Source organism: Paramacrobiotus metropolitanus, unplaced genomic scaffold (genome assembly GCF_019649055.1).
Source record: "Paramacrobiotus metropolitanus isolate TYO unplaced genomic scaffold, Prichtersi_v1.0 Parri_scaffold0000146, whole genome shotgun sequence".
Taxonomy (NCBI): domain Eukaryota; kingdom Metazoa; phylum Tardigrada; class Eutardigrada; order Parachela; family Macrobiotidae; genus Paramacrobiotus; species Paramacrobiotus metropolitanus.
Genome location: NW_026570366.1, coordinates 58,030 through 78,431, shown reverse-complemented (window position 1 = coordinate 78,431; position 20,402 = coordinate 58,030). Strand labels below are relative to the sequence as shown.

Below are 20,402 nucleotides of genomic sequence, written 5' to 3'. Positions count from 1 at the left end.
CGGGTAAAATGCAGCAGGGAAAGTGATGTAATTTACTAAAGCGATGGGAAAGAGTTGCCGCTTGCCTCGTACATGTAATATTGTACTTTGGTTTTTAATTTTTCCGCATACTTACTATGTGGAATTTTGACACAGATCACTCTGTGAAATCTGTGTTTAGTTTTTGACGGATTTGTTCATAAAATGACAGCGGAATAAAAATAAGTATATATCTATTATTATATATCTGAATAAAATAAAAAGTTCGAAAAACATGTCTGCTGTTTGCAATTCACCTATTCAGCTTTCAACATTTGTCGGTGAGTATCACTCCCGCTCGGTGCAATGATGTGGTTATCAACCACCACTAGTTGTATTGTATCTGTAATTTCGTACGTGAAACGAAAGTAATATTATGCCATTTAATTTATCGAAATACTGTGCGATGATTTTAAATGATGTACGTATACGTGCTCGAAGAAGAAAAGATATTCGAAATTTGAGTGTCATTGTTTCTGACGTTCAACAATAAGTACCGTATCTCTGCCATCCAACAAGAACAGCGGTTTTAAGATAACTATCCATACACAGTATCCACGACAATTCTATGACTGTTGTTTTTCCGGGGCAGTTGTTGCTCGGTAGGCACACACGTATGCACTTGCCCGACATTTTTTATACTGTTCTTTCATATTCGCCTTTGGGCGTATTTCTTGCAAGACCCACTGTAAAACGGTAAATATTGTGCAGCAGTCGAGAAACGTTTCTTATTTCGTATCACAAACAGAAACATTATGTTTCACCTAGTGTGGCCGTGTGTTGCTTACTCCCAGCCTTCCCATTTTAATTGTTTCTATCGGTTCGTCGTTGATTCGGTAAGGATAAATATTTTTACAGATTCTTCGTGGGAACACCGCACCGTATTAGTCGTATAGCGATATGCCCACGACAGTTTTTAATATCGGTCAAATCTATACTTTGCACTTTAAAATATCGGTCAAAATGATGTTGTAACGGTACAGTATTTGCATTCTTGATGAATGCATATATCGGCGCGTATATGTAGGTACATGTTATACGGCACATATACTTCTATAGAAATATTGTACGCCGCTCAACTCACTTTGTATTTACTTCGAATCTACTTACGGTTAGATAAATTAACTGGCTAGAAAAACTATTTACCTAAAGGAATAAAAATTAGCCGGTAAGCGGATTATTGTTTACCGGCGATAAACATCAATCTGCACTTTACAGTGCACTAACAGCTTACAAACCAGCTAATCGCTGTGTTGTATGTACGTACGATATTCTCGTACTTACAGCCGCCGCGCCGGGCAATGATACTGCGCTTTTTAACCAAGGCGATTTAAAAATAAAAAGCAAGTCGGAATAATTCAAGGCCGAGTGATTTGTGTGTGCACTGCTCTCGCTCCTAACTTCCACTTCCAGTTATCGATCGTAAAATACTCCGAAAGACACCGTGAAACAAGTCTTCTGAGGACCAAAAAGGTTTTATTGTAATATTGCCTTTCCAGAGTACCAGTGTGGAGAAGAAATGGCTAGCATGCGGGCGATTCGTATCCAGGGCTTTGGCGGGCCAGAAGTGCTGAAAGTGTCCAGTGTGGAGCGACCCACACCCAAACCCGGACAGGTACTCTGTGCAGCCTGTGCTGCATAAAATGCGCATTTCTTCGTTGCTAAATTTAAAGTTTTAAACATTGTGACTTTGGTGGTAATATCTAAAAGAGTAGATTCATCGCGTCCCGCTGAATTGACCAGTTTGTTCTAGAAATGCGTGTACAGCTAACTTGAGTTATCTAAGTGACCATGTAATGTAGTGCTGTTGCTGTATTGCATGTTAATGATGATTGTTATATTTATATTGTATTTATCTGAGCTCACTTGTTAGTTCGTAGTTTTGCACGATGCTAGACGTATTTTAATAACAGAATATTGACAATACTGCACTGGGTACGAAGTATTTCGGCGAAACTCGTCTAGCTGCTTTGTGGTGAATCCAAAACAGCTGCAAGGCTGACAGTGACTGCCGTAATAATTATGATGTGTGGATTTTGGATTTTTTAAAATGCCGTATAAGTTGACATTTTGCCACAGGTGTTGGTGCAAATCAAATCAGCTGGCGTCAATCCGGTAGATACGTACATTCGAGCCGGAACTTTTGGCCCTCGACCCTTTCCGCTAGGACTGGGCGGCGATGCGGCTGGAATTGTGGCGGCTGTGGCGGATGGAGAAAAGAACATCAAGGTAGATATTTTTTTAGTCGCTCGCACATACACAAAAAATTGCCCCGTATACTGTATATGGCATGCACCTGTTATTTCAGTTTACTTGTACATATAAAATTTCAATTATGACAGTTTCATTTATAGCGGTTTTTGTTTTACGTCGATAACCTGCCGCAGTGAAATGCAGTGAACACGATTAAATGTTGTCGATGAATCTTGAACGATCAAAAATTATGTCTGACATTTCACTAACTAGTGGTATAGTTAATTACAAAAGTTTGCCCCGATTTTACGTTTTAAATACCGGCTTGTACACAAAGTCTTATTTAATTTCATTTGGTTGCACAAGTAATAGCAGTGTCTGATGATCAAACAGTAAAAATATCCAGTTTTAATTCTTTAACGCTATCACTGCTTTCGCATTATAAATCTGCATGTATTTGCATTAGAAAGTATTGATTTCTTGTCATGGTAGGTTGGTGATCGTGTGTTCACCTGTGAAGGCCCCGGTCCGTTAACGGGAACTTACGCCGAATACGCTTTGGTCCCGACACGTGCCGTATTTCCATTACCGGATTCGCTGACCTTCAGCCAAGGAGCAGCACTGGGAATACCTTATCTGACTGCCCTTCGTTCACTGATCATCAAGTAAATAATTATTATGTGATTTCAGAGCTCAATTATTTTATGAACAGTAATCATAATATTATACCTTATGCTAACTTAAGTAAAACATTTTCGGTTCGCAGGGCGAAATCAAAGCCACACGAGACACTTCTGGTTCATGGTGCAAGCGGTACGTAAATACGAACGATATCTTGACTTAATAGGCATTTGTTTTTGAACAACTTTCCTTTCTCATTTACGCTGTGTGTACGCGCGATATTATGACTACCACCTACATGTGTAAACGTAGAGAAGAGGCTGAAAGTTGGGCCTATCCATCAGCTTTATTGAAACAGCTTCTTCAGTAGCTGGAAATAGTAATATGAAAAGAATTTGAAAACTTTTTGCTTAAAAATAGTAGTTTTTAACGAATTTCCGATAGCATGGTCACTTGTTTTTCTTCCCACAGGCGCTGTGGGATTAGCCGCCTGCCAGGTGGCCTCCTCGTGGGGGATGAAAGTGTTCGGTACGGCCGGCACGGATGACGGTCTGCAGCTGATCAAAGCCAATGGCGCCGGTGCGGTCTTCAACCATCGCGACAAAAACTACGTCCAGAAGCTGCGGGAAGCCGTCGGTGAGCACGGCTTCGATGTCATCCTGGAGATGGTGGCCAATCACAATCTGGGAGTGGATGTGGAGTTGGCCGCGGTGGACGGACGGATCGTGGTGATCGGCAGTCACGGGGAGGCCAAATTCGAGCCCTTCCACATGATGGGCAAAGAGGTGACGGTGGCCGGGGTCATGCTGCCGCATTCGACGGATGAGGAGTGGCGGATCATTGGGGCGGAGCTGGTTAAGGGCATCAACAGCGGGCATGTCCGACCGGTGATCGACCAGGAGTTTCCCCTGGAGAAAGCGCCGGAAGTGAGTCATTTTAAGTTGAAAAACATATCTAAAGTCTAAATTGCAGTAAAGTTTGCTCAGGTAATTAATCGATTATGCAGAACATGCATCGCATCTGCAGCTCGCAAAGCGCAGTTGCATAAGTACTTTCACATTACAAGTTTAGTATTACAAGTTAGCGTCTTACCGTATTTAATAATTTAGCTTGTTATTAATCACTTGATAGGTACACTGTGTAAACAATAAAACAGAACCAGTTAAACTATAACAAAAAGATCTCGGTAAGTTTATCAGCTCCGTGTAAGTTAGCGTCAGAGTGAAGTGGTTTCGTAGTTCAGTGTTTCATTTCGCGACCGATGCAATGCCATTATAACTGGTACGATTTATTCTAAGACTTGTACTGCTTAATAAATTTTTTTGCTTTTGTGTCTGCTCACTTGAATCTTTTGTGGGTCGTGGTGGTTGAATTTTCAGCGCCTTTGAAACTAAAATGAAATTACTTTAAATTTTTGTATCTAAATCGTTTGTTGTCATAATCTGTACGTTTTAAAACCAGTGGATTTATAATTAGCAATAATTATTAACAGTCAGCAAGCATATCGTTTCCCAATAAACAGTACTGTACAGATACTGTCTGTACATACTGTACTTCCGTATGGAACTCATTTTTTAAACTGCCACTAGGCAAAAATGGTATAGTCTGGTTTGAATGTTTTTTTGCAATCTCATTATACGTTAAAACTGAATTTTTTACAGCATCAGCACTTATAAATAAATTGTTAAGATATTGTACCAGCTTCTTATGGAGAAAAGAACTTAATAACGTGTATATTTTTAGGCACATGAAGCCGTGATTCAGCACACCGGTGGATCCAAAGGAAAAATCGTTTTGACCTTATAAAGAAAACCAAACGGATGCAGACGCTCACCGACAGCACTCCAAAAGCAAAAAAATTGGTCGATCAAAATTTGCATTTACAAAATATAACAGCATAAAGTTTGCGCATTCGTTTTACATGTTCTGTTCTGTGTTTCGTTTCTTAATTGCACAATGTTCTCAACTCTTAAAACTAATGCATCGAGACTGCAGTGCGGAAAATAAATGCTAAGTTTCACGCAGTGGTTTAGTTTGTTCCGTGAAATGCCGTAATTTTCTCTTTATTTTATTGGATTATAGAATTTCCATAATTAAAAACGATGCTGTACAAATGTAAATACAAACATTTCTGTATAAAAACTAATCACGAAATTTTCGCTTAACAAACGATGGCAACGGGATAGAGTAGGCGAAAATCGTTATCAAAATCATTCCGACGTAGAACACCCAACAAATTCCGAAATCCCGGTATACCTGCAAAACAACACATCATAAGTCAGCGAAACAACGCAATACTCTGTCAGTATTTAGTCCACTACCAAAGCGATATCAGTGTATGTTTAAGTAATCGTTTATTCTACAATTTACTGTCCAATATTTCGTGTTTCACTCAATTTTCTGCTACAGTGACCTCTGAATTGTAAGCGCCGGAATCACGCGCGCTCATTTCACAAATAACTTACGTCATTAACTAATGCGGTTGGTTGCCCAGGTCGTGTATAGCGTTGGGCTAAAAAGTCTGTGGAATTCTGATAGCGACAATGGCTCTCCGAATCCACCAAGAAACCACACGGTGTACTGTTTCTGCCCAGCAGATCTGGTTGGGTGGTGCCGTTGACGATCGGGACAAAGAATTCATTGTAATTGATGACTGAACCGGCATAACGGTAGATCATTCCGTATGTCAGGACATACAACCAGTCATCCAAATTATATAAACTCCTGCAAAAAGGAACAAAAAAGTTTCTTAATTTTATTTTTAAAAAAAGTTTCATGGTTTATTAAAAGCATAACTTTTCGACCAAATCGAGACAATGAAAGTTGCCATCACAGTACATTCTCATACGGTAGATAGTAGAATGGTACCCGAAATTCTATAAGGTTAACTACAGAGTATGACACATTAATGTGACATTATAAAGTGATTATGACCAAAACGGTACATATCCGCATAATAAACAAAATACCGCGAGTCAGACTACTTATAAACGTTGATATTATAAACCGTTTGGTTTTCTTTACTTGCGTTGCTTATTGATAAGTACCATATAATTCACTTCAAAAAATTAGAATCGGACAGTACTTATCTTAATGGCGAGTTCCATAATATCATATCTTTTCGCGGAAAACCTATATACTACGTAAGTACGCTTACTTCACTGTTCCGCTGGAGCAAACAAGGTAAAATATCACAATAAAAAGGCAAATAGAGAGCGCTTCTAGAGGCTGTTTAATCCACAGCATTAAGCAGTTCATGCTTAGTTCCACAAAATTCCAACAGCAAAATAATACCAAGGCAAACAGGACAAACTTGACACCATCATCATCATCCCGCAGTCCACAAGCGTAAAATATTATTGCCGCACCCGCAAATACTGTCACAGAATTGACCACAAAGGAGTGAATAATTTCCGATACAATAAATAAAATTCCGTTGTAACAACCATTCCGTGTCTCTTGAAAATAACGCGTCCGGAATGGCTCATCTGTAAGAAAAGCAGCATATTGTATTACACAACAATAATTTAAAAGGGACGCAGCAAAAGATTAATCCCTGTAACCGAACGATTTTCAATTTTAAAAGCGAAGAATTTCGCTCTAACTTCGGAATTAAAACAACTTGTTGCTTTCCTGAAGGAAAAAAATACAGGTCAATAATGTCATGATGTTCAAGGCATTAAAAAATTATGTAAACAAATTACAAGTTTAGTTTCTGGTTAACGACAAATCAACCGGTTATGATTTAGCCGTTAATTGCAAAGTACAGCAGTTCCTTACATGTGAAGGCTGTGACGCACGCCGACAAAAAGGTCACCAATGTAAGAACGGTGAATATCAGACCGTTCCTTGTCGGAAAGCTGTACTGGCTTTGGTTTTGTACGTGGAAATAAAACAGCCAAATAAAAAAGCATAAAAAAGGAAAGGCCAAGAGTCGCCATATCACAGTCTGCCAGGCAGTGAATTCTTTGGGTATAATAAGAAACTGAAACAACAGCGTAAACTTCCGCCGTAATAGCGTCTCCAGGCTTCCCACCGCGATGGGCTTGGCTAGAGCGGCTAAAACTGGAGGTTGAGCAATGGCCTCGAGTCCTGTTGGGAATGAAAATAAAATTTTTGTTTAGACGATTTCTCAATTCTGCTTTACACGCTTGTTATAAACCACAATGCGGCACAATCTTCATTCGCGATTGCAATGCTGAACACATAATAGTTGCTTTTTTGCAGTAAGGCAAAAGAACAAAACGCAGTATTTTGAAGCCTTGAAGTAATATATATATTAATATCTTTCATACATGATTACTGCAATGAGAAACAATGTTTTCAAGTAGAAATACCATTTTTTCAGTAGGTTATTGTATTTAATTTTAAATAAAATGTAGAAATACATAATTGTATCACATAATTCAATAGAAAATCAAAACGCCTAAATCTCATCGTTCGGTTATGTTGGAAAAAACATTTTTACTTGTCTTTTTTTCTGAAAAACAATATCAACGGATAAACGTTTATGAATTACGGACGCATGTTGAGGTTAACAGTTAGTATGTCCGATATAATTACTTCGTCATTTATACTTCATCATTAGAAAAGTATTCGTCAAGTTTGTCGACCACTTGTCGCTTGCTTACGAGTTATGACAGCAAAAGTACACATAGTAACATACGCAGATTAGCATGAATGGCTTATTGTCATGCGATAACTTCCTACAATTACATATGCCATTGTTTGCCGTTTAATTTGACGAATAAATAAAAGGTGAAAATTGGTAAGCATGCAATCTGTACCTGTCGCCGGCGCGTAACGCTTGAACGGTTCGCCTTCAACTTTGTATTTTTGTACTAAGATCTCGATATGGCTGTTGGTTTCTGTGAACTTCTCTTTGGACCGGCGGTCAACCGTCGCTAGGCAGACTAAAAATGCACATTTAGACAAGCACGTCATTTTTAATAGAGACGAAGACAATCATATTTTCTGAGATGATTAATTACCAATTAATTTCTTCGAATTTAGCAAACGTATTTTAATGCAAAATCAAATGAGCACGTATACTGTATGAACCGTAACTTTCCTAATTTTTTTTTATACAAGCAGTGTTGTGTCCTTAAATTGATGTACGCAATAAATTAATTTTTCGATTATTTCTTAGATTCATAATAATCACAGTAATAATCATTTTAACACAACACCATAGTAATAATCATAATGATATTATTTAAGAACCCGTACGGTAATGCATTAAAGGATTTTCCAGTTCCGGGCAGGGAAATCCGATTTGTTTGAAATAATCAGCTATTGTGCGTGTGTAGCCGGTGTAGACCACATCGCCCAGCGATAGAATGGTCACACGGTCCAGAAGGGGGACAATATCGGAACGCGGTTTCTCCAGCGTAATTACCACCATCCGGTTGTATTTTTTGGCATAGGATGCCAGTATTGAGCAGACCAGATAGGCTTCTAACGGATCCAGGTCACGAGTTGGCTCGTCAATTAATACCAGCACTGGAAAATACGTACATAATCGATTAGTGAAGTAACCCTGTGTGTACATTTGCGGGCATTATTGTTTTAAGTTATTGTTAGAATACGTATATGGGAGGTATATCTGCAAAAGTATGCAGTATGATAATAATTTATTACTTGCGAGTTACGATAATACTGTATGTCTAATTTCATATTACATTTTATGCAAAAGGTTCAGAACTACCACAATTAACGTAAAGTTTACAATAAAAAAAAATGTACAAGCAGTTGCTCGAAATTGTCATACCCACAAGGGCCACAACCAACTGGTAGGTACGTCAGTACTAATAACTCCGTACACTTATCTACTGAAACAAATGTTAAACTACCGTTTTCTGGATTTTTTGGGATTGAATTTGGTGAATATTCGACCGTGTACTAGCAGATTTAGTTTACCAGATTTATTATATGCTAAATCAAATTTGTTTTGAACCTTAAACTAATACGTCGTAGTAATATTTTAAAATGAATATTTTATTGTAAACTGAATACACGTACTGTATTCGTACCGTTGTGCACCGCGCGTTTGCTAGCATCTGCATACGAAAATACGGCTCGAAGCTTGAATAGTACTATTCGCAATTTATGAAACGACAGCAGAATGTCCTAATTATATATTAGTACACAAGGTTCAGAAATATAAACAAATAAATTAAATATAAACTCTGTTGGTTCCAGGAAGGTCTTTGCTTGTGTTGAAAATAATTCCAAGCTTTTTTTCGCAAAATAATGGTACAAATTAGACCACGAGCTTGTCGGCGAAAATCGTAAAACGTGTTGAATGTCATATTTTTCTGCATGTACAGTATATTTTTTGCCGGTAAAAGATTTCCAATAGACATCGACAGTTTAATGGGGTTAAATCCAACCGACCGTGACCGCGAAAATTTTGTTTTAAAGCAACAGGTGGCAATGGTCGCCATTGTGTACAACGCACATTGCACACCACCGGCAGGTAATTTGCACCAAAAGTTATTTCTTACGTGGATCGCGCACGAGCTCCATGGCAATGAGCAGCCGGCGTTTCTCGCTTAATGATAGCTTGGACACTTCTTTTTTCAATAATATCGGATTATCCAGTCCCAAATCGCGCGCCACTTGGTTTACCTATTTAAATAAAATATAGATAATGTAAACTATACTGCAGTTTGTTTAACAAAGCCATAGGTTAAGACAGCTCTAGGTACTTAATACAAAGCTGAACAAATTTAGCTGTAGAAAACAGTATACGCAAAAGAACTTGTGGATGAATTTTACTAATCTTGAAAACAACAAATAAAAATGACGAGATTTCAAGTCTGCTGTAAATAACGCTTATGTTCAATTAATCAGTATATGTTATCAATTGCATATGTTATTCCTGCTTGATTCATTTTATACTCGTAATGTGTTAGAGAACAGAACATTTACAGGTATGGCCACGCCGTCACGCCGCCATAATTATAAGAGATGGGGTAACAGCAAAAGGCCACCGCACTACAAGCTAAGCACAGAGTCTCAATCTTATACGGACACTGGAATGGGCAGGATAGAGAACAACGAAAGATTTAATTTTTTTCTTAGTTCCACTCAAAAATATTTAATTTCCTAGAATTGTCTAAAATCTAAACTAAAGCTAAAATTTGAGAAAGTCAAATGCCGGTGCTATTTTAATTCGTGTTTTAGGTTAGATTAGTGCAAACTCGGTTTCACTGAGCTGCATACACGTCGAATTTTTTGCGGGATTTTACTTATCTGTTATAATACCTACACATTAACTGGCGTCTGGCTTACCCGAATTTCCCTCTGGAAGCAATTCATAAGGGAACTGATGGTTAAACCGGCTGCAAAGTTAATTGTTTGCCACACGGTCAGGCCGGGAATTAAATCATTCTTCAGCGTGACCACCGCGCATATATCACGAAATATTTTAGCCGTTAATGGCATTTGGTTCAGGAGGATTATTCCGCGTGTAATTCCCAACGCACGCCGACTCATAACATCCACGAGTGCTCGTTTGCCACTTCCACTTGAGCCTGCAAGTCGTTGATATACTCAATAGACTGTACATGTAATTGTCGTGTCAGTCAAGTAAATACAACAATTTACTAAACATATTGTAGCTTTGATTATAACTTATTAAAATTTAACAGCAAAGCGAAATGAACGCAAAACGCTTCACTACAGCTATATTCCATAAGCATAGCAGCGCATGCGCAAAGTTCAATTGATCTACCAAAATGTGCAGCATATAGTGAACCGACCTAGTATTCCCATTAATTCCCCGCCGTACACCTCCAACGACACATCCTTCAAAACTGGCCCGGATGGAACATTTCCGGTCAGTTTCTGAAAAAGTGTCCCTTTGGTGATTTCGCCAATGTGCTCGACATCCACCAACTCCAGGGAAGATGTTAAGGCCGATGTGTACGGCAGAAAATGATTGCCGGTAGAAATGCCGGTAGTTTTCACTTCGCCTGATGCATCCATGATGACTAACTGGGGTGATTCGTCAACGGACTGCATTCTGACTTGCACAGCTTTAAGAAAAACACAAAAGATTAGTACAAATAAATTAGTACTATACGTACGTTAGTAAATTAGGGAATAAATTCAGTAAATAATTTTTGATATACCTCTTGTTTGACAACAAATGTTCTAGCTTGTTAAATCAATCTTCCGTCCAATGTCCGGAGATAAGAGCGTATAAGGAACTGTAATTACTGTCCATAATATTGCCGCGGAATCGGCATTGAATTTCCACAAAACTGATATTAATAATCACGCAGCATATTGGCAGTTACAGAAACATGTGCATAAACTTCCATGCGTCTGAAAATTTCGAATTAATAAATTGCTGCAACTGATCTCATGCTGGAGTTATTTCGTAGTAATTAATAACCCTTTTCTGGAAATGCGTTTTCAGGTTCGGGTCAGCACAAACAAAAATCCAGTAAAACCGAGTATTATAGATTTCCTGGTACAGCGATAGTTTCGTTTACGGGATTAATGATGGTGTATGTATTCCGAAAACATTCCGAACGATAAAATTTCCAAAGCGGATAGCAGCGTGGGAGCCAAGTGTGTGGGAAGGACAAGAAAATACAGTAAAATGTATTTCAGCATGTTATGTGAGTGGCTTCGAGAAACGAGCATGACTGACCTGGTACGTGAACATTTGACCGACAAGTCGAAAACAGTAGAACGTTTCTTTTTCTGACTTGTTGCATGCTGAACATCGGCCTTGAAATGCAGCCGTGCTTGTATTGAACGCGCAATAATTGCCGGCAAAATTTCAATCAACGCGTTGAATGCCGGCTTTCCATTGCGCGGCGCAATCAGGTGAACTGTTTCTTCCAGCTACGGTAATTTGAACATTTGGTGGTTGCATTAGGTGCACCGTATGGCTGCTGCCATGTACCTGTACTCGTATAATCGTATTATTAATTTTACGCGTAACTGGTATGATGCATTACAACGTGACGCAGTACTTTTATATGCATGCCGGTATAGACTACTTTGTGTAGCAACAATTTACGTAGTGTGAAATTAAGATAAATAATAAAATGCCCAGGCTACATACACCGATACACTCATAGTTACGTACAGCAAGACTTAGTAACATCATTATTATTATTGTGATAATAAATAACATATTATTGTACGTACACACAAAAAGCAGTAGTACAATTTTAAAATTGTGCACTATCGCATTGCATCGCTTCGGTATAGGTATCTATATTCTATCTCGCAAATATCTATATGCAAGCCGTGGGAGCAACCCACATGCAGCTGCAGTACAGTAGTAGGACTATCCAAAACGGTTCGTGTTCATTACCATATTATTATGAAACTGTGACCATAACTAAATGTTCGTGCTTCGTAGCCTTGCGTAAATATTTTATAAAAGTACTGTACCGTATGTATACAAAACTGCACAGGCTAACACAGCTTTGCAGTCAACGTGGTGATGTCGCTCATGCGCAGACGTATTTGCATAATTTATGCTACTGTTAATTGGTAGGTGTTTTAGAATATAGCGGCACAGCGGTATGTGCATTATCAAGTATGAGTTATGGTTTTATGGTTTTTTTCAGTTGAGCGACATTAATAGGGATTAACCTTTGTGCTGTATATACAGGTATTGTTCAGTGACTCAAAGGTATTTGCTCGAACGTGTGTACAAACGTGCATTATTTTTACTTTGCGAATCTTGCCCATGCCCACAGTTGTTGTGAATAGTTCTGAGCATCATTTACACGGCCCGGCTGAACGAAACCTGCCCAGCAATAATGCGGTAGCGTGGAAGATACTACTGATATTGGCCATCGTCTTGATTATCGTGATTATTATTATGATCAGCAACACTGCTTTATCGCCAGATCACCAGTTACCAAACAGTAAAAGCAATGGGAGAAATATTACGAATTGATCAGGAAATTTGCGAAAACTCGATACAACTACCGACTATGATATAAAATTTTTAATGATCATATTTCCATTTAAATTAATTCATAACTAGATTCCTGATTGAATTTAAACTGCATTCCATCGACAAAGTGCTGATATGCGGATCCGGTGCAATATTCATAAGGTTTCATGATTTCCGCAATTTTCTCTATCGCATATGCTTTTTCGCACATTTTCCGATAAACGGCTTTTGTCGGTTTCATCGCACACGAACAACTGCAGACGTTTTTCATCACTTTCTGATCGTTGAATCTCCAAAAAAGGTGATACACAGATAGTTAGACGATTATGGGAGATGCTTGTACATTTATTTCATCGATGAGCATTCCATTCATATCACCCCTCGTGTGTTTATTTATGCGACAGCTGGCAGGAAACACAAAAGCATGCAGTCATAGTGGATGGCACTGGATGCACCAGCTTTTTCGTCCTCGTTACGTATTTCATAGATTGAAGTTCTCGCATCAGTTTATGCGACTCATGTTTTTCTGCTGGGAAGATCCGAAGTTTTATAACGTTGACCCTGTTTCCAACGGCGCGAACGATGTCTCGACGACTGTCAGCACCAAAGGTCACGGTAAGCAGATTTTTATAACACCCAGTTTTTCGTTTACTAAATGTATAACAATGTTTATCAAGCGTAAAGCGTACAAATATAAAGCATTCACAGGATTTGCAGTTATCTGCATGAGAAAAAAAATAGGTGAATAGCTGTATGAGTATAACCATAAACGGTTCGCATCGTATACAGCTGACCCCACCCGGACAGGAAAAGCGGTCATCCATTTCCGACGCTAATCACCAGCAGCTGAAGAAAGATGTCCACGATCGCATTATTGAGATGGTCAGAAAGAAAAAGCTTGAAAAAGAGCAGAAGGCCAGCGGGAAAAAAGGATTTCTAAATCCCGAACGCAAAAGAAACTTAAAGGTCAGTTACGAATAATTTGTTTACCATTTCGATGTCTCATGTGAGACAAGATATTATGTGATTATGGCATTTAATTGACACAAAACAGTTAGGCAATCTGCATTATGGTGAACGTTTAATTTCGTGTCTATTTTATATTTTTAATAGATGTATAATTCTGGCATGTAGAAACTACTTCAAGAAGCAGCCAAAAAAGCGGTAAAAGAGCAGCAAAATGAGCGGGCGCGCATTCGCGGCGAAGAACTGGAAAAAGCCATTGGCAGAGAACAGCATTCTAACGCTAAAGACGAAAATACTCTACGGCAAATTTGCCAGCAGTACCATGAACGCGCAAAAGCTCTGGCGGACGCAGTTTACGACCTGGAAAGGACTGTATGCCACAGAGACTTTTTGGTATGTACGTTTCTCTTTCAGCCACTGTTCATAATAATTATAAGCTTTGAGAACAACTAAAAGTGAAAGCCGCGGTATACAAATATCTGTTACTTAAGAAACCAAACGCTTACCTGGCACTGGTTTCATTTATAGAACTTTGCGTATCCATGACCTTTCCATGTGTGTTGCAGACCAACGAGTTAAATATTGAGGTCAATCAACTGCACGGAAAGTTTGTCAAGCCAACGTTGAAAAAAGTCGGAAGGTATGTGAAATGTGTTCTATCTTTTAGAATTCTCAAATTTTCCTTATGCATCAGGTTTTGCATGTATTACTTAATAAAATGTTTGTTCTGGTCCGGCAGCATAAAATTGTGTATTTTCAGTATTCGAGTTAAAGAAGCACCGGAAGCCAACAGCGGAAACGCTGATTATCGCTGGATGCTCCGCCCCACACCATCCGCGCCCACCAGTCCTGGTAAAATCCTGGAAGAGCTTAAAGAGACCAAGGACAAATCCTCGGTACCTACACGACTGTAACCATCGAATTCGGCCATCCACAAAAATTCCGCCAATGTGTTGATTAATATTATAGCGCTGGATATTCGACATCCGACACACTGCGGTTCACCTTACAATTATATCACATTTTTATTACCCAACGTGCAAGTGATTAATATAGCACTTATAAAAGATTGTTTAAATTATCGTAATACAGTAACACGCTCGATGGATTTGGAAAATTATTTAGTAAAGAACTGCATTTGCATTTTTGGCTACGTTATCACGCGGTATCACATAACCGTAATACGTTGATATCAGATTATTAAGTTTGCGCTTCCCCAACCGACGCCAGCGATTCACTCCGTTCTACAATAGCCACAACGGAGTCCGTAGTGTGCAATGGGGGATGGGTCACCAACGTTTTCTTCGACACATATTTGAAGCGCTTCAAATCCAGGGATATGAACCGGTCGGGTATTAACAATGCAATAAACGCCACACCGATCAACGCCGAGCCCACTATTTGCAGCGGGAATAATGGTATATCACGTAGAAAATAATCCACCACTAAACAATGAGACAGTCCTTTCTTATAAAAGTGTCACGAGTCACGAATAATAAGTTTATCATTATAGCACTTACGTCCGGTAACGCATAGATTCAGTAGCTCGCCCAGCGAAATAAAAAATGGGCTGGATATGGCTAAACAAAACGCATATAGAAAAGCCACACCTGTAATGAAACGAGTCAGTTTGCCAGAAAAATGAACAAAATTTTTTATAGCATTATTAAAAAGTTTGCTGTATACTGTTATCGCATTCACGTGTGCTTGTTACCTACATACTGCAGTAGAGTAGATACTTGTAATTTATTACTATGTCGGCAGGTTCACAGACAGCTACAGTACACAAGGAGAGCAGCATACCGCAGATTACCGTACAGAACAGCGCTACCGTAGAACAGCATTACCGTAGTGGCTGGGCAACTTTAACGCTACAACAGTTCCCGCACAAGTGTGCCGGATGCTACCTAGGTTATCTTCCTGGTGTGTCTATATCATATGACGTTCGTAATATAAAGCTATCTTCCTTTTTGTCATATGATTTATAAGTTCCGGGATTGTGATCAATAATCGGCAACTTTTTCCGTGTGCGAAAAAACACACCCTTTGCAAACTTTTTCCGGGAAACATTATCTTTAATTGCAGCATGCATGAATTATCGTATATCTGAGCGGCAGAAGAAAACGCAAGAACCGCGTTCGTACCCAATTAACCCAAACACAAAGATCTTCTATTTAATGTAACAAAACGCACGCTGATAATGTACCTATGCGTAACTATGGGAACCCAGGCCGTCAGTCGGCAACCATTCTGGCGGCCTTTTTCATGAGACTGTCCAAGCCGAACTGCATCGCCATACCCAGATACTTCACCGCGTTTTCTTTATTTAAGTTGCCAATCAAAGCATCCTCGCAGACATTTTGCAGATCATCTATATTATATCTATGCGCCGCAGCCAGGATCGTTTCGGCGTCATTCTTTAGCGCATCCGACACTGTGCGGCAGTACAGGAAATCCAGTATGACCTCCAAAACGGCCGACTGAATATCGGTGATCCGACAAACGCCGGTCTCTTTTTCCAGCATGTTATGCTCGAACATGGCAGCGAACACCGGTGACTGCGCGGCCAGTACCACGCGGTGCGCCGGGAACGTCTGGCCGTCAGCCGATACCAAAGCACAATCCGAAAACGCTGCCGATTTGCGCATACTATCCAGTTTGCTAGCGAGACCGGTCAGTGTGGCGCCAGGACGTTGAATAAGTGGATTAGTATAAAAGAGAAAGTCCACCGACCATGTTGTACCTACAGTCAATGAGTTGTCGTCGCAAAAAGGCGACTCATGATCATAGGGAAAGGTCAAGCGCAGCGGCTTTGAGATAAACTGGTTATTGTTGAAAACACCGTTTTGAGCTGGCCAAATAAAGTAGGATTGCTCAGAAGGAAAACGTAATCTGTAATACAAAGAACCCAGTAATTATTTTAAGCTACATGCAAAAAGGATTTATGAGTTGATAAATAATTGGCAGGTTAATTATAACTTCATCTAAAGTATGAATAATTCGATAATTCGGAAACGGCATTATGTTTACAAAAATTGAATTAATACGCGAGGCGCTTGACTTTGTATAGAAGTAGCTGTTTGTTGTATATACAAGTACGTTTTTTGTTGTAAGTTGAGTATTAGTGCTTTAACTTAAAAAGCTAATATCTGTTCGTCTGCAAAGCGATTTGATTAGATTTTTGTTCGGCTTTCCGAAACTTTAAAACCATTGACAGACCGATAGTTCAATTAGCATCAGAGTATACATACGCACGTAGTAAACGCAACGTGTAATTAAATTGTAGTGCAATGACTCTTTTACCATCCGTAATGCTGTTCAGCTAAGTTTTGGGGTATTTTAATTATATGAGTGATGGTATGCATTTACGAGCATATCCTTGTTTGAATTTCATGTTTTTTATTCGTAATTCTTTTGTTGAAGGTAGCCCTTTTTCGGCCAGTAACGTGCAGTCTGAAACAATTTATTTTTTATTGTTTTCTCTGCTTCATAAAAGTATGCACGGAATCAGGCAGCACTCACGTCGAGAGTAATAAGGCATGGCAATAGGCAGGTTGTGTCGTAATATGACGCTCAAGCATAAACCCGTCTATTACGACTTACCCAAGAATGAAATCCAGTGTGGTACAAAATCCAACTGGATTTCCTTGGCCACGTAATAAATCGGTTGGCCGGAGTGATGCATGGACTTTTTTCTCTCTGAGCAGCGTACCATTCAGCAGCAAGGACCGCTTTATGGCGAATACCCACGTCCCTGACGCAATTCCCGGATGTTCCGACGACTTCGGAACCTTGACTTCGGCTTCGTAGATCCACACTTTGGCAACGGGCGCTGTCCCGTTTGATCCGGAATTCTCTTCTGTGCATCGCATACGAAACTCGCTTGCCGGGACGCGGAAAGCGACGCGGATCTCCGCTACCGGCGATAAAGTGCGTGGGTGCACCGAAGTTGACCCTCTGAAGCGCTTCCGTGAAGGTCCCGCGTCGGCATCAGCCATTAATATATTTGGTTGAGTGCCGCCAAAAGCAAACTGTGCCTTGATGAATTCACGAAGTTCGATGCATGTGATGGATACATATGTACATGCACATGAATGGTTTGATATTAATTACTACTTAAAACTGGAGTACTACAATTACATCACCTAAATAAAGAACATTACACTGCTCACAAAGGAATAAAAACACCGATCTGCCGATGGACGCACTACCGCAAAAGAAGGTGGTCTTAGGTGGAGCTCGTTGCCATAGTAGCAATGCGTGCACCCCACTGCGGTAGCGTTAAAGCATGCGGCTTCTTCTGTAGTTACGACCATACGAGCATGTTTTACGTCGCTAAGGATCCGATTATGCCGAAAAGTACTGCACCTATATCGCGTATCCTAATTAATTGTTATTCGCACCTAAAGATGCAAACATTCCTCCGAAAACGTATGGCCACGGTACAGTGCTCCATTCCCACACTTCTTGTTCCTGCAGACGTAGAGCCAGGGGAACGGGCCAGTAAAGCAGAGCGGCCGTGGCAAACATGATCGTACAGGTGAATGCTGCTTGGTAGGGATCAGCGTCCGGAAATGATTTCACGTAAAACAACTATGCAGGTGGGAAAAAAATCCGGTGTTCGTATTGTTCTTACGTTAATTTTTCCTTCGTTACTATTTGTAACTCACTTGATGAAACGACAACAGAAAACAGGATATGATGATGACAATAACGCCGATATACATACGCATCACTGCGAATTTGGACGCCGGTTGTTGTGGAGTATGCCACCAAGGCCATTCCGGCAAAGGACAAACACACGAATAAAGTCTGCAGAAAGAGTAAAGCTTTAGCTCTTTAATATGTAATGCGTAAGAACCCGATAGCTTCTTATGTAACACTAAATAACTGTGCTCGGTACACATTTATTTTTCCTTTATGTTACCTTAAAAATGAAGTGCTTTTGCTTTAGGAACACCAGAGAAAGCACATAGGAAATCGCCACACATGATGTATAGCAGGCCGACGTGACCGTTGGCGGAATATAAATCAGCGCTACAATGTACGTCGCACCGGTTCCAGCCGTAGTTAATGTGGGCAGCGTGTACTTTTTGAAAAAGTTTTTCACCGTCAGTCCCTCTTTACCGGAGATACTTGCACATTTTCTAAAACAATTTATGGGAATGAAAACATCACCAGTGTCGCACAGCTTGTATTAATGCAACTTAGCTGCGGAAGAACATAAAATCATTGAAATGCAATACCTGAAAAACAGTTGGAGGTTTTTCTTTTTTGTAGAAAATATATTCATAACTAATACAATAACGATCACCAAGGGAAACGCCAGTGAACGAGATATAAACCGGCATTCTGTGTAAAAGTGGGGAGCTGTGAAGTTGTGGTTAGTGAATCCAATGGATGTGAACTGTGCTTCGCAGATGGCGAGAGTCACTTCTAGTAATAACACCACGGTCGCCAACCACCAGTTCTTTTTCGGCGGTTCTTCTTCTTCTATGGTTATTTCTTCCGTTAATGTTGTCACAATTTTTGGCTCATCTAAAAAACGGCATATCTACCACGTTGATATTGAAGCCACTAGCGGCGTTAAGCACTGTTACAAAAAAGTCAAATTCCTAAATCCAAGAAGCCTTTCAAAAACCTTTCAGACTCTACATATATTGCACACTTAACAAGCAAGCCCTTCGCAATAACAGCGCCATATAAGTTGTGACCGTTTTGTTCGACATAAGTTATCTTTGTTACCAAATTAAAATGTGCTTTTGACCGTTCAAAAAAATTTACATCTACCTGGTTACGAATCTATACAGGTTATTTACCAGTTCGGATGTGTCGCGTACCGTTTTTGCTGCGGAGTACCGATGAACGCCGTCTTGCATTTAACTCCATGTTTTTCACTCTGACAGATTCTGACAAATCCATAGACGATATGCAAGAAATTGCTTGTAAGACGTTTTTGATGATCAGCAGCAGGTTATTCCATGGCCTTAATAAAATTGGCTATCGTCGCACAACTCCGCTCCTCATGTAAATCGGCAACAACAAACCCAGCAAACAGTAACGCGCTGTATAGTGGTATCCGTTGCTGACGATCAGCAAGTGCTTATCGCCGCTCATCCACGAAACACAACACCGGCTGGTGTTACATTGTCCGCATGTGCACGAAAAGAGATAGTTACTACTGCTAATGGCTACAGATTTAATTAACGGGATCCGCGCGCAGTTATTAATTAAGTTTGGTAAGAACGGTTTAGATAAGAAATGCCGATTTCATTGTTGTGCACATACACTCTGTGTTTCATCTTCTGTCTAATACGAGTACAAAATTGTACGGCTTCGACACCCGTAATTCTTATAGCGAAACGCTATGATACATTCAACTGTTGAACTGTACTATGAACTTGAACATAACACAACGTGGTATTCAAATTAAACAAATCTTAGTTTTCTGGAGAAAAGCATTTTTAGGGACGCAGCACTGACTGCAATAATTTTCAGGACTAGTAAAGTCTGTGCGTTCGTATTATAAGAAACGCACCGAAGTGCACTTCCATAGTTTTCATTACACCAAAAGATATTTCTGCAAGCGGTAGTCAAAAATCTTTCTTAAGCACTTTATCAAGGACTTATCATTCCCTTAAAAAGCGTAAAAGACACAGAAAGGAAAAGT

The 20,402-nt window shown here is 39.7% G+C and overlaps 5 protein-coding genes across 6 annotated transcripts; 2 read left to right on the top strand and 3 right to left on the bottom strand.

Moving 5' to 3' along the window:
- The first annotated feature begins 736 nt into the window (after positions 1-736).
- LOC129599439 (quinone oxidoreductase-like) lies at positions 737-4,852 on the top strand. Of its 2 annotated transcripts, XM_055497664.1 has the most exons (7): positions 737-854; positions 1,518-1,633; positions 2,098-2,247; positions 2,704-2,876; positions 2,978-3,024; positions 3,304-3,758; positions 4,576-4,852. In XM_055497664.1, exons 2-7 carry the CDS (start codon positions 1,538-1,540, stop codon positions 4,636-4,638), a joined length of 984 nt encoding a protein of 327 aa, XP_055353639.1. In that variant the 5' UTR covers positions 737-854; positions 1,518-1,537; the 3' UTR covers positions 4,639-4,852. The 2 variants fall into 2 exon arrangements, with proteins under 2 accessions (XP_055353639.1, XP_055353637.1); XM_055497662.1 differs by lacking the exon at positions 737-854 and having other exon boundaries at positions 1,367-1,633.
- Positions 4,853-4,862: 10 nt separating this feature from the next.
- LOC129599438 (ATP-binding cassette sub-family G member 5-like) lies at positions 4,863-11,559 on the bottom strand. The gene is made up of 10 exons (XM_055497661.1): positions 10,971-11,559; positions 10,599-10,874; positions 10,129-10,370; positions 9,339-9,462; positions 8,062-8,334; positions 7,620-7,745; positions 6,613-6,924; positions 5,990-6,320; positions 5,298-5,556; positions 4,863-5,088 (listed from the first exon to the last, which is right to left on the bottom strand). The coding sequence occupies exons 2-10, from the start codon at positions 10,858-10,860 to the stop codon at positions 4,975-4,977; spliced, it is 2,043 nt and encodes a 680-aa protein (XP_055353636.1). The 5' UTR covers positions 10,861-10,874; positions 10,971-11,559; the 3' UTR covers positions 4,863-4,974.
- Positions 11,560-13,099: 1,540 nt separating this feature from the next.
- Positions 13,100-14,863, top strand: LOC129599437 (troponin I-like). The gene is made up of 5 exons (XM_055497660.1): positions 13,100-13,381; positions 13,556-13,732; positions 13,901-14,125; positions 14,299-14,372; positions 14,493-14,863. The coding sequence occupies exons 1-5, from the start codon at positions 13,349-13,351 to the stop codon at positions 14,644-14,646; spliced, it is 663 nt and encodes a 220-aa protein (XP_055353635.1). The 5' UTR covers positions 13,100-13,348; the 3' UTR covers positions 14,647-14,863.
- Positions 14,726-19,883, bottom strand: LOC129599471 (uncharacterized). The gene is made up of 7 exons (XM_055497708.1): positions 19,552-19,883; positions 18,979-19,270; positions 18,660-18,879; positions 18,403-18,603; positions 18,136-18,325; positions 15,253-15,342; positions 14,726-15,177 (listed from the first exon to the last, which is right to left on the bottom strand). The coding sequence occupies exons 1-7, from the start codon at positions 19,652-19,654 to the stop codon at positions 14,933-14,935; spliced, it is 1,341 nt and encodes a 446-aa protein (XP_055353683.1). The 5' UTR covers positions 19,655-19,883; the 3' UTR covers positions 14,726-14,932.
- Positions 15,413-18,117, bottom strand: LOC129599436 (TD and POZ domain-containing protein 5-like). The gene is made up of 2 exons (XM_055497659.1): positions 17,336-18,117; positions 15,413-16,624 (listed from the first exon to the last, which is right to left on the bottom strand). Exons 1-2 carry the CDS (start codon positions 17,728-17,730, stop codon positions 15,967-15,969), a joined length of 1,053 nt encoding a protein of 350 aa, XP_055353634.1. The 5' UTR covers positions 17,731-18,117; the 3' UTR covers positions 15,413-15,966.
- Positions 19,884-20,402: the final 519 nt, after the last annotated feature.

Bases quoted from the DNA above. Each gene is read 5' to 3' on its own strand.
- LOC129599439 (XM_055497664.1), top strand. From the start codon at position 1,538: ATGGCTAGCATGCGGGCGATTCGTATCCAGGGCTTTGGCGGGCCAGAA. The intron at 2,248-2,703 runs GTAGATATTTTT...TTGTCATGGTAG, and splicing joins ATGGAGAAAAGAACATCAAG to GTTGGTGATCGTGTGTTCAC. The intron at 3,759-4,575 runs GTGAGTCATTTT...GTATATTTTTAG, and splicing joins CCCTGGAGAAAGCGCCGGAA to GCACATGAAGCCGTGATTCA.
- LOC129599438 (XM_055497661.1), bottom strand. From the start codon at position 10,860: ATGCAGTCCGTTGACGAATCACCCCAGTTAGTCATCATGGATGCATCA. The intron at 10,371-10,598 runs GTCGGTTCACTA...AACGACTTGCAG, and splicing joins GGAATTAATGGGAATACTAG to GCTCAAGTGGAAGTGGCAAA. The intron at 5,089-5,297 runs GTAAGTTATTTG...GTTGTTTTGCAG, and splicing joins CAACCGCATTAGTTAATGAC to GTATACCGGGATTTCGGAAT.
- LOC129599437 (XM_055497660.1), top strand. From the start codon at position 13,349: ATGTCTCGACGACTGTCAGCACCAAAGGTCACG. The intron at 13,382-13,555 runs GTAAGCAGATTT...CATCGTATACAG, and splicing joins TGTCAGCACCAAAGGTCACG to CTGACCCCACCCGGACAGGA. The intron at 14,126-14,298 runs GTATGTACGTTT...TGTGTGTTGCAG, and splicing joins TATGCCACAGAGACTTTTTG to ACCAACGAGTTAAATATTGA.
- LOC129599436 (XM_055497659.1), bottom strand. From the start codon at position 17,730: ATGGCTGATGCCGACGCGGGACCTTCACGGAAGCGCTTCAGAGGGTCA. The intron at 16,625-17,335 runs GTAAGTCGTAAT...TTTGTATTACAG, and splicing joins ACACTGGATTTCATTCTTGG to ATTACGTTTTCCTTCTGAGC.
- LOC129599471 (XM_055497708.1), bottom strand. From the start codon at position 19,654: ATGGATTTGTCAGAATCTGTCAGAGTGAAAAACATGGAGTTAAATGCA. The intron at 19,271-19,551 runs GTAAATAACCTG...GCCGTTTTTTAG, and splicing joins TACGCGACACATCCGAACTG to ATGAGCCAAAAATTGTGACA. The intron at 15,178-15,252 runs GTAAGTGCTATA...CTCATTGTTTAG, and splicing joins GAATCTATGCGTTACCGGAC to TGGTGGATTATTTTCTACGT.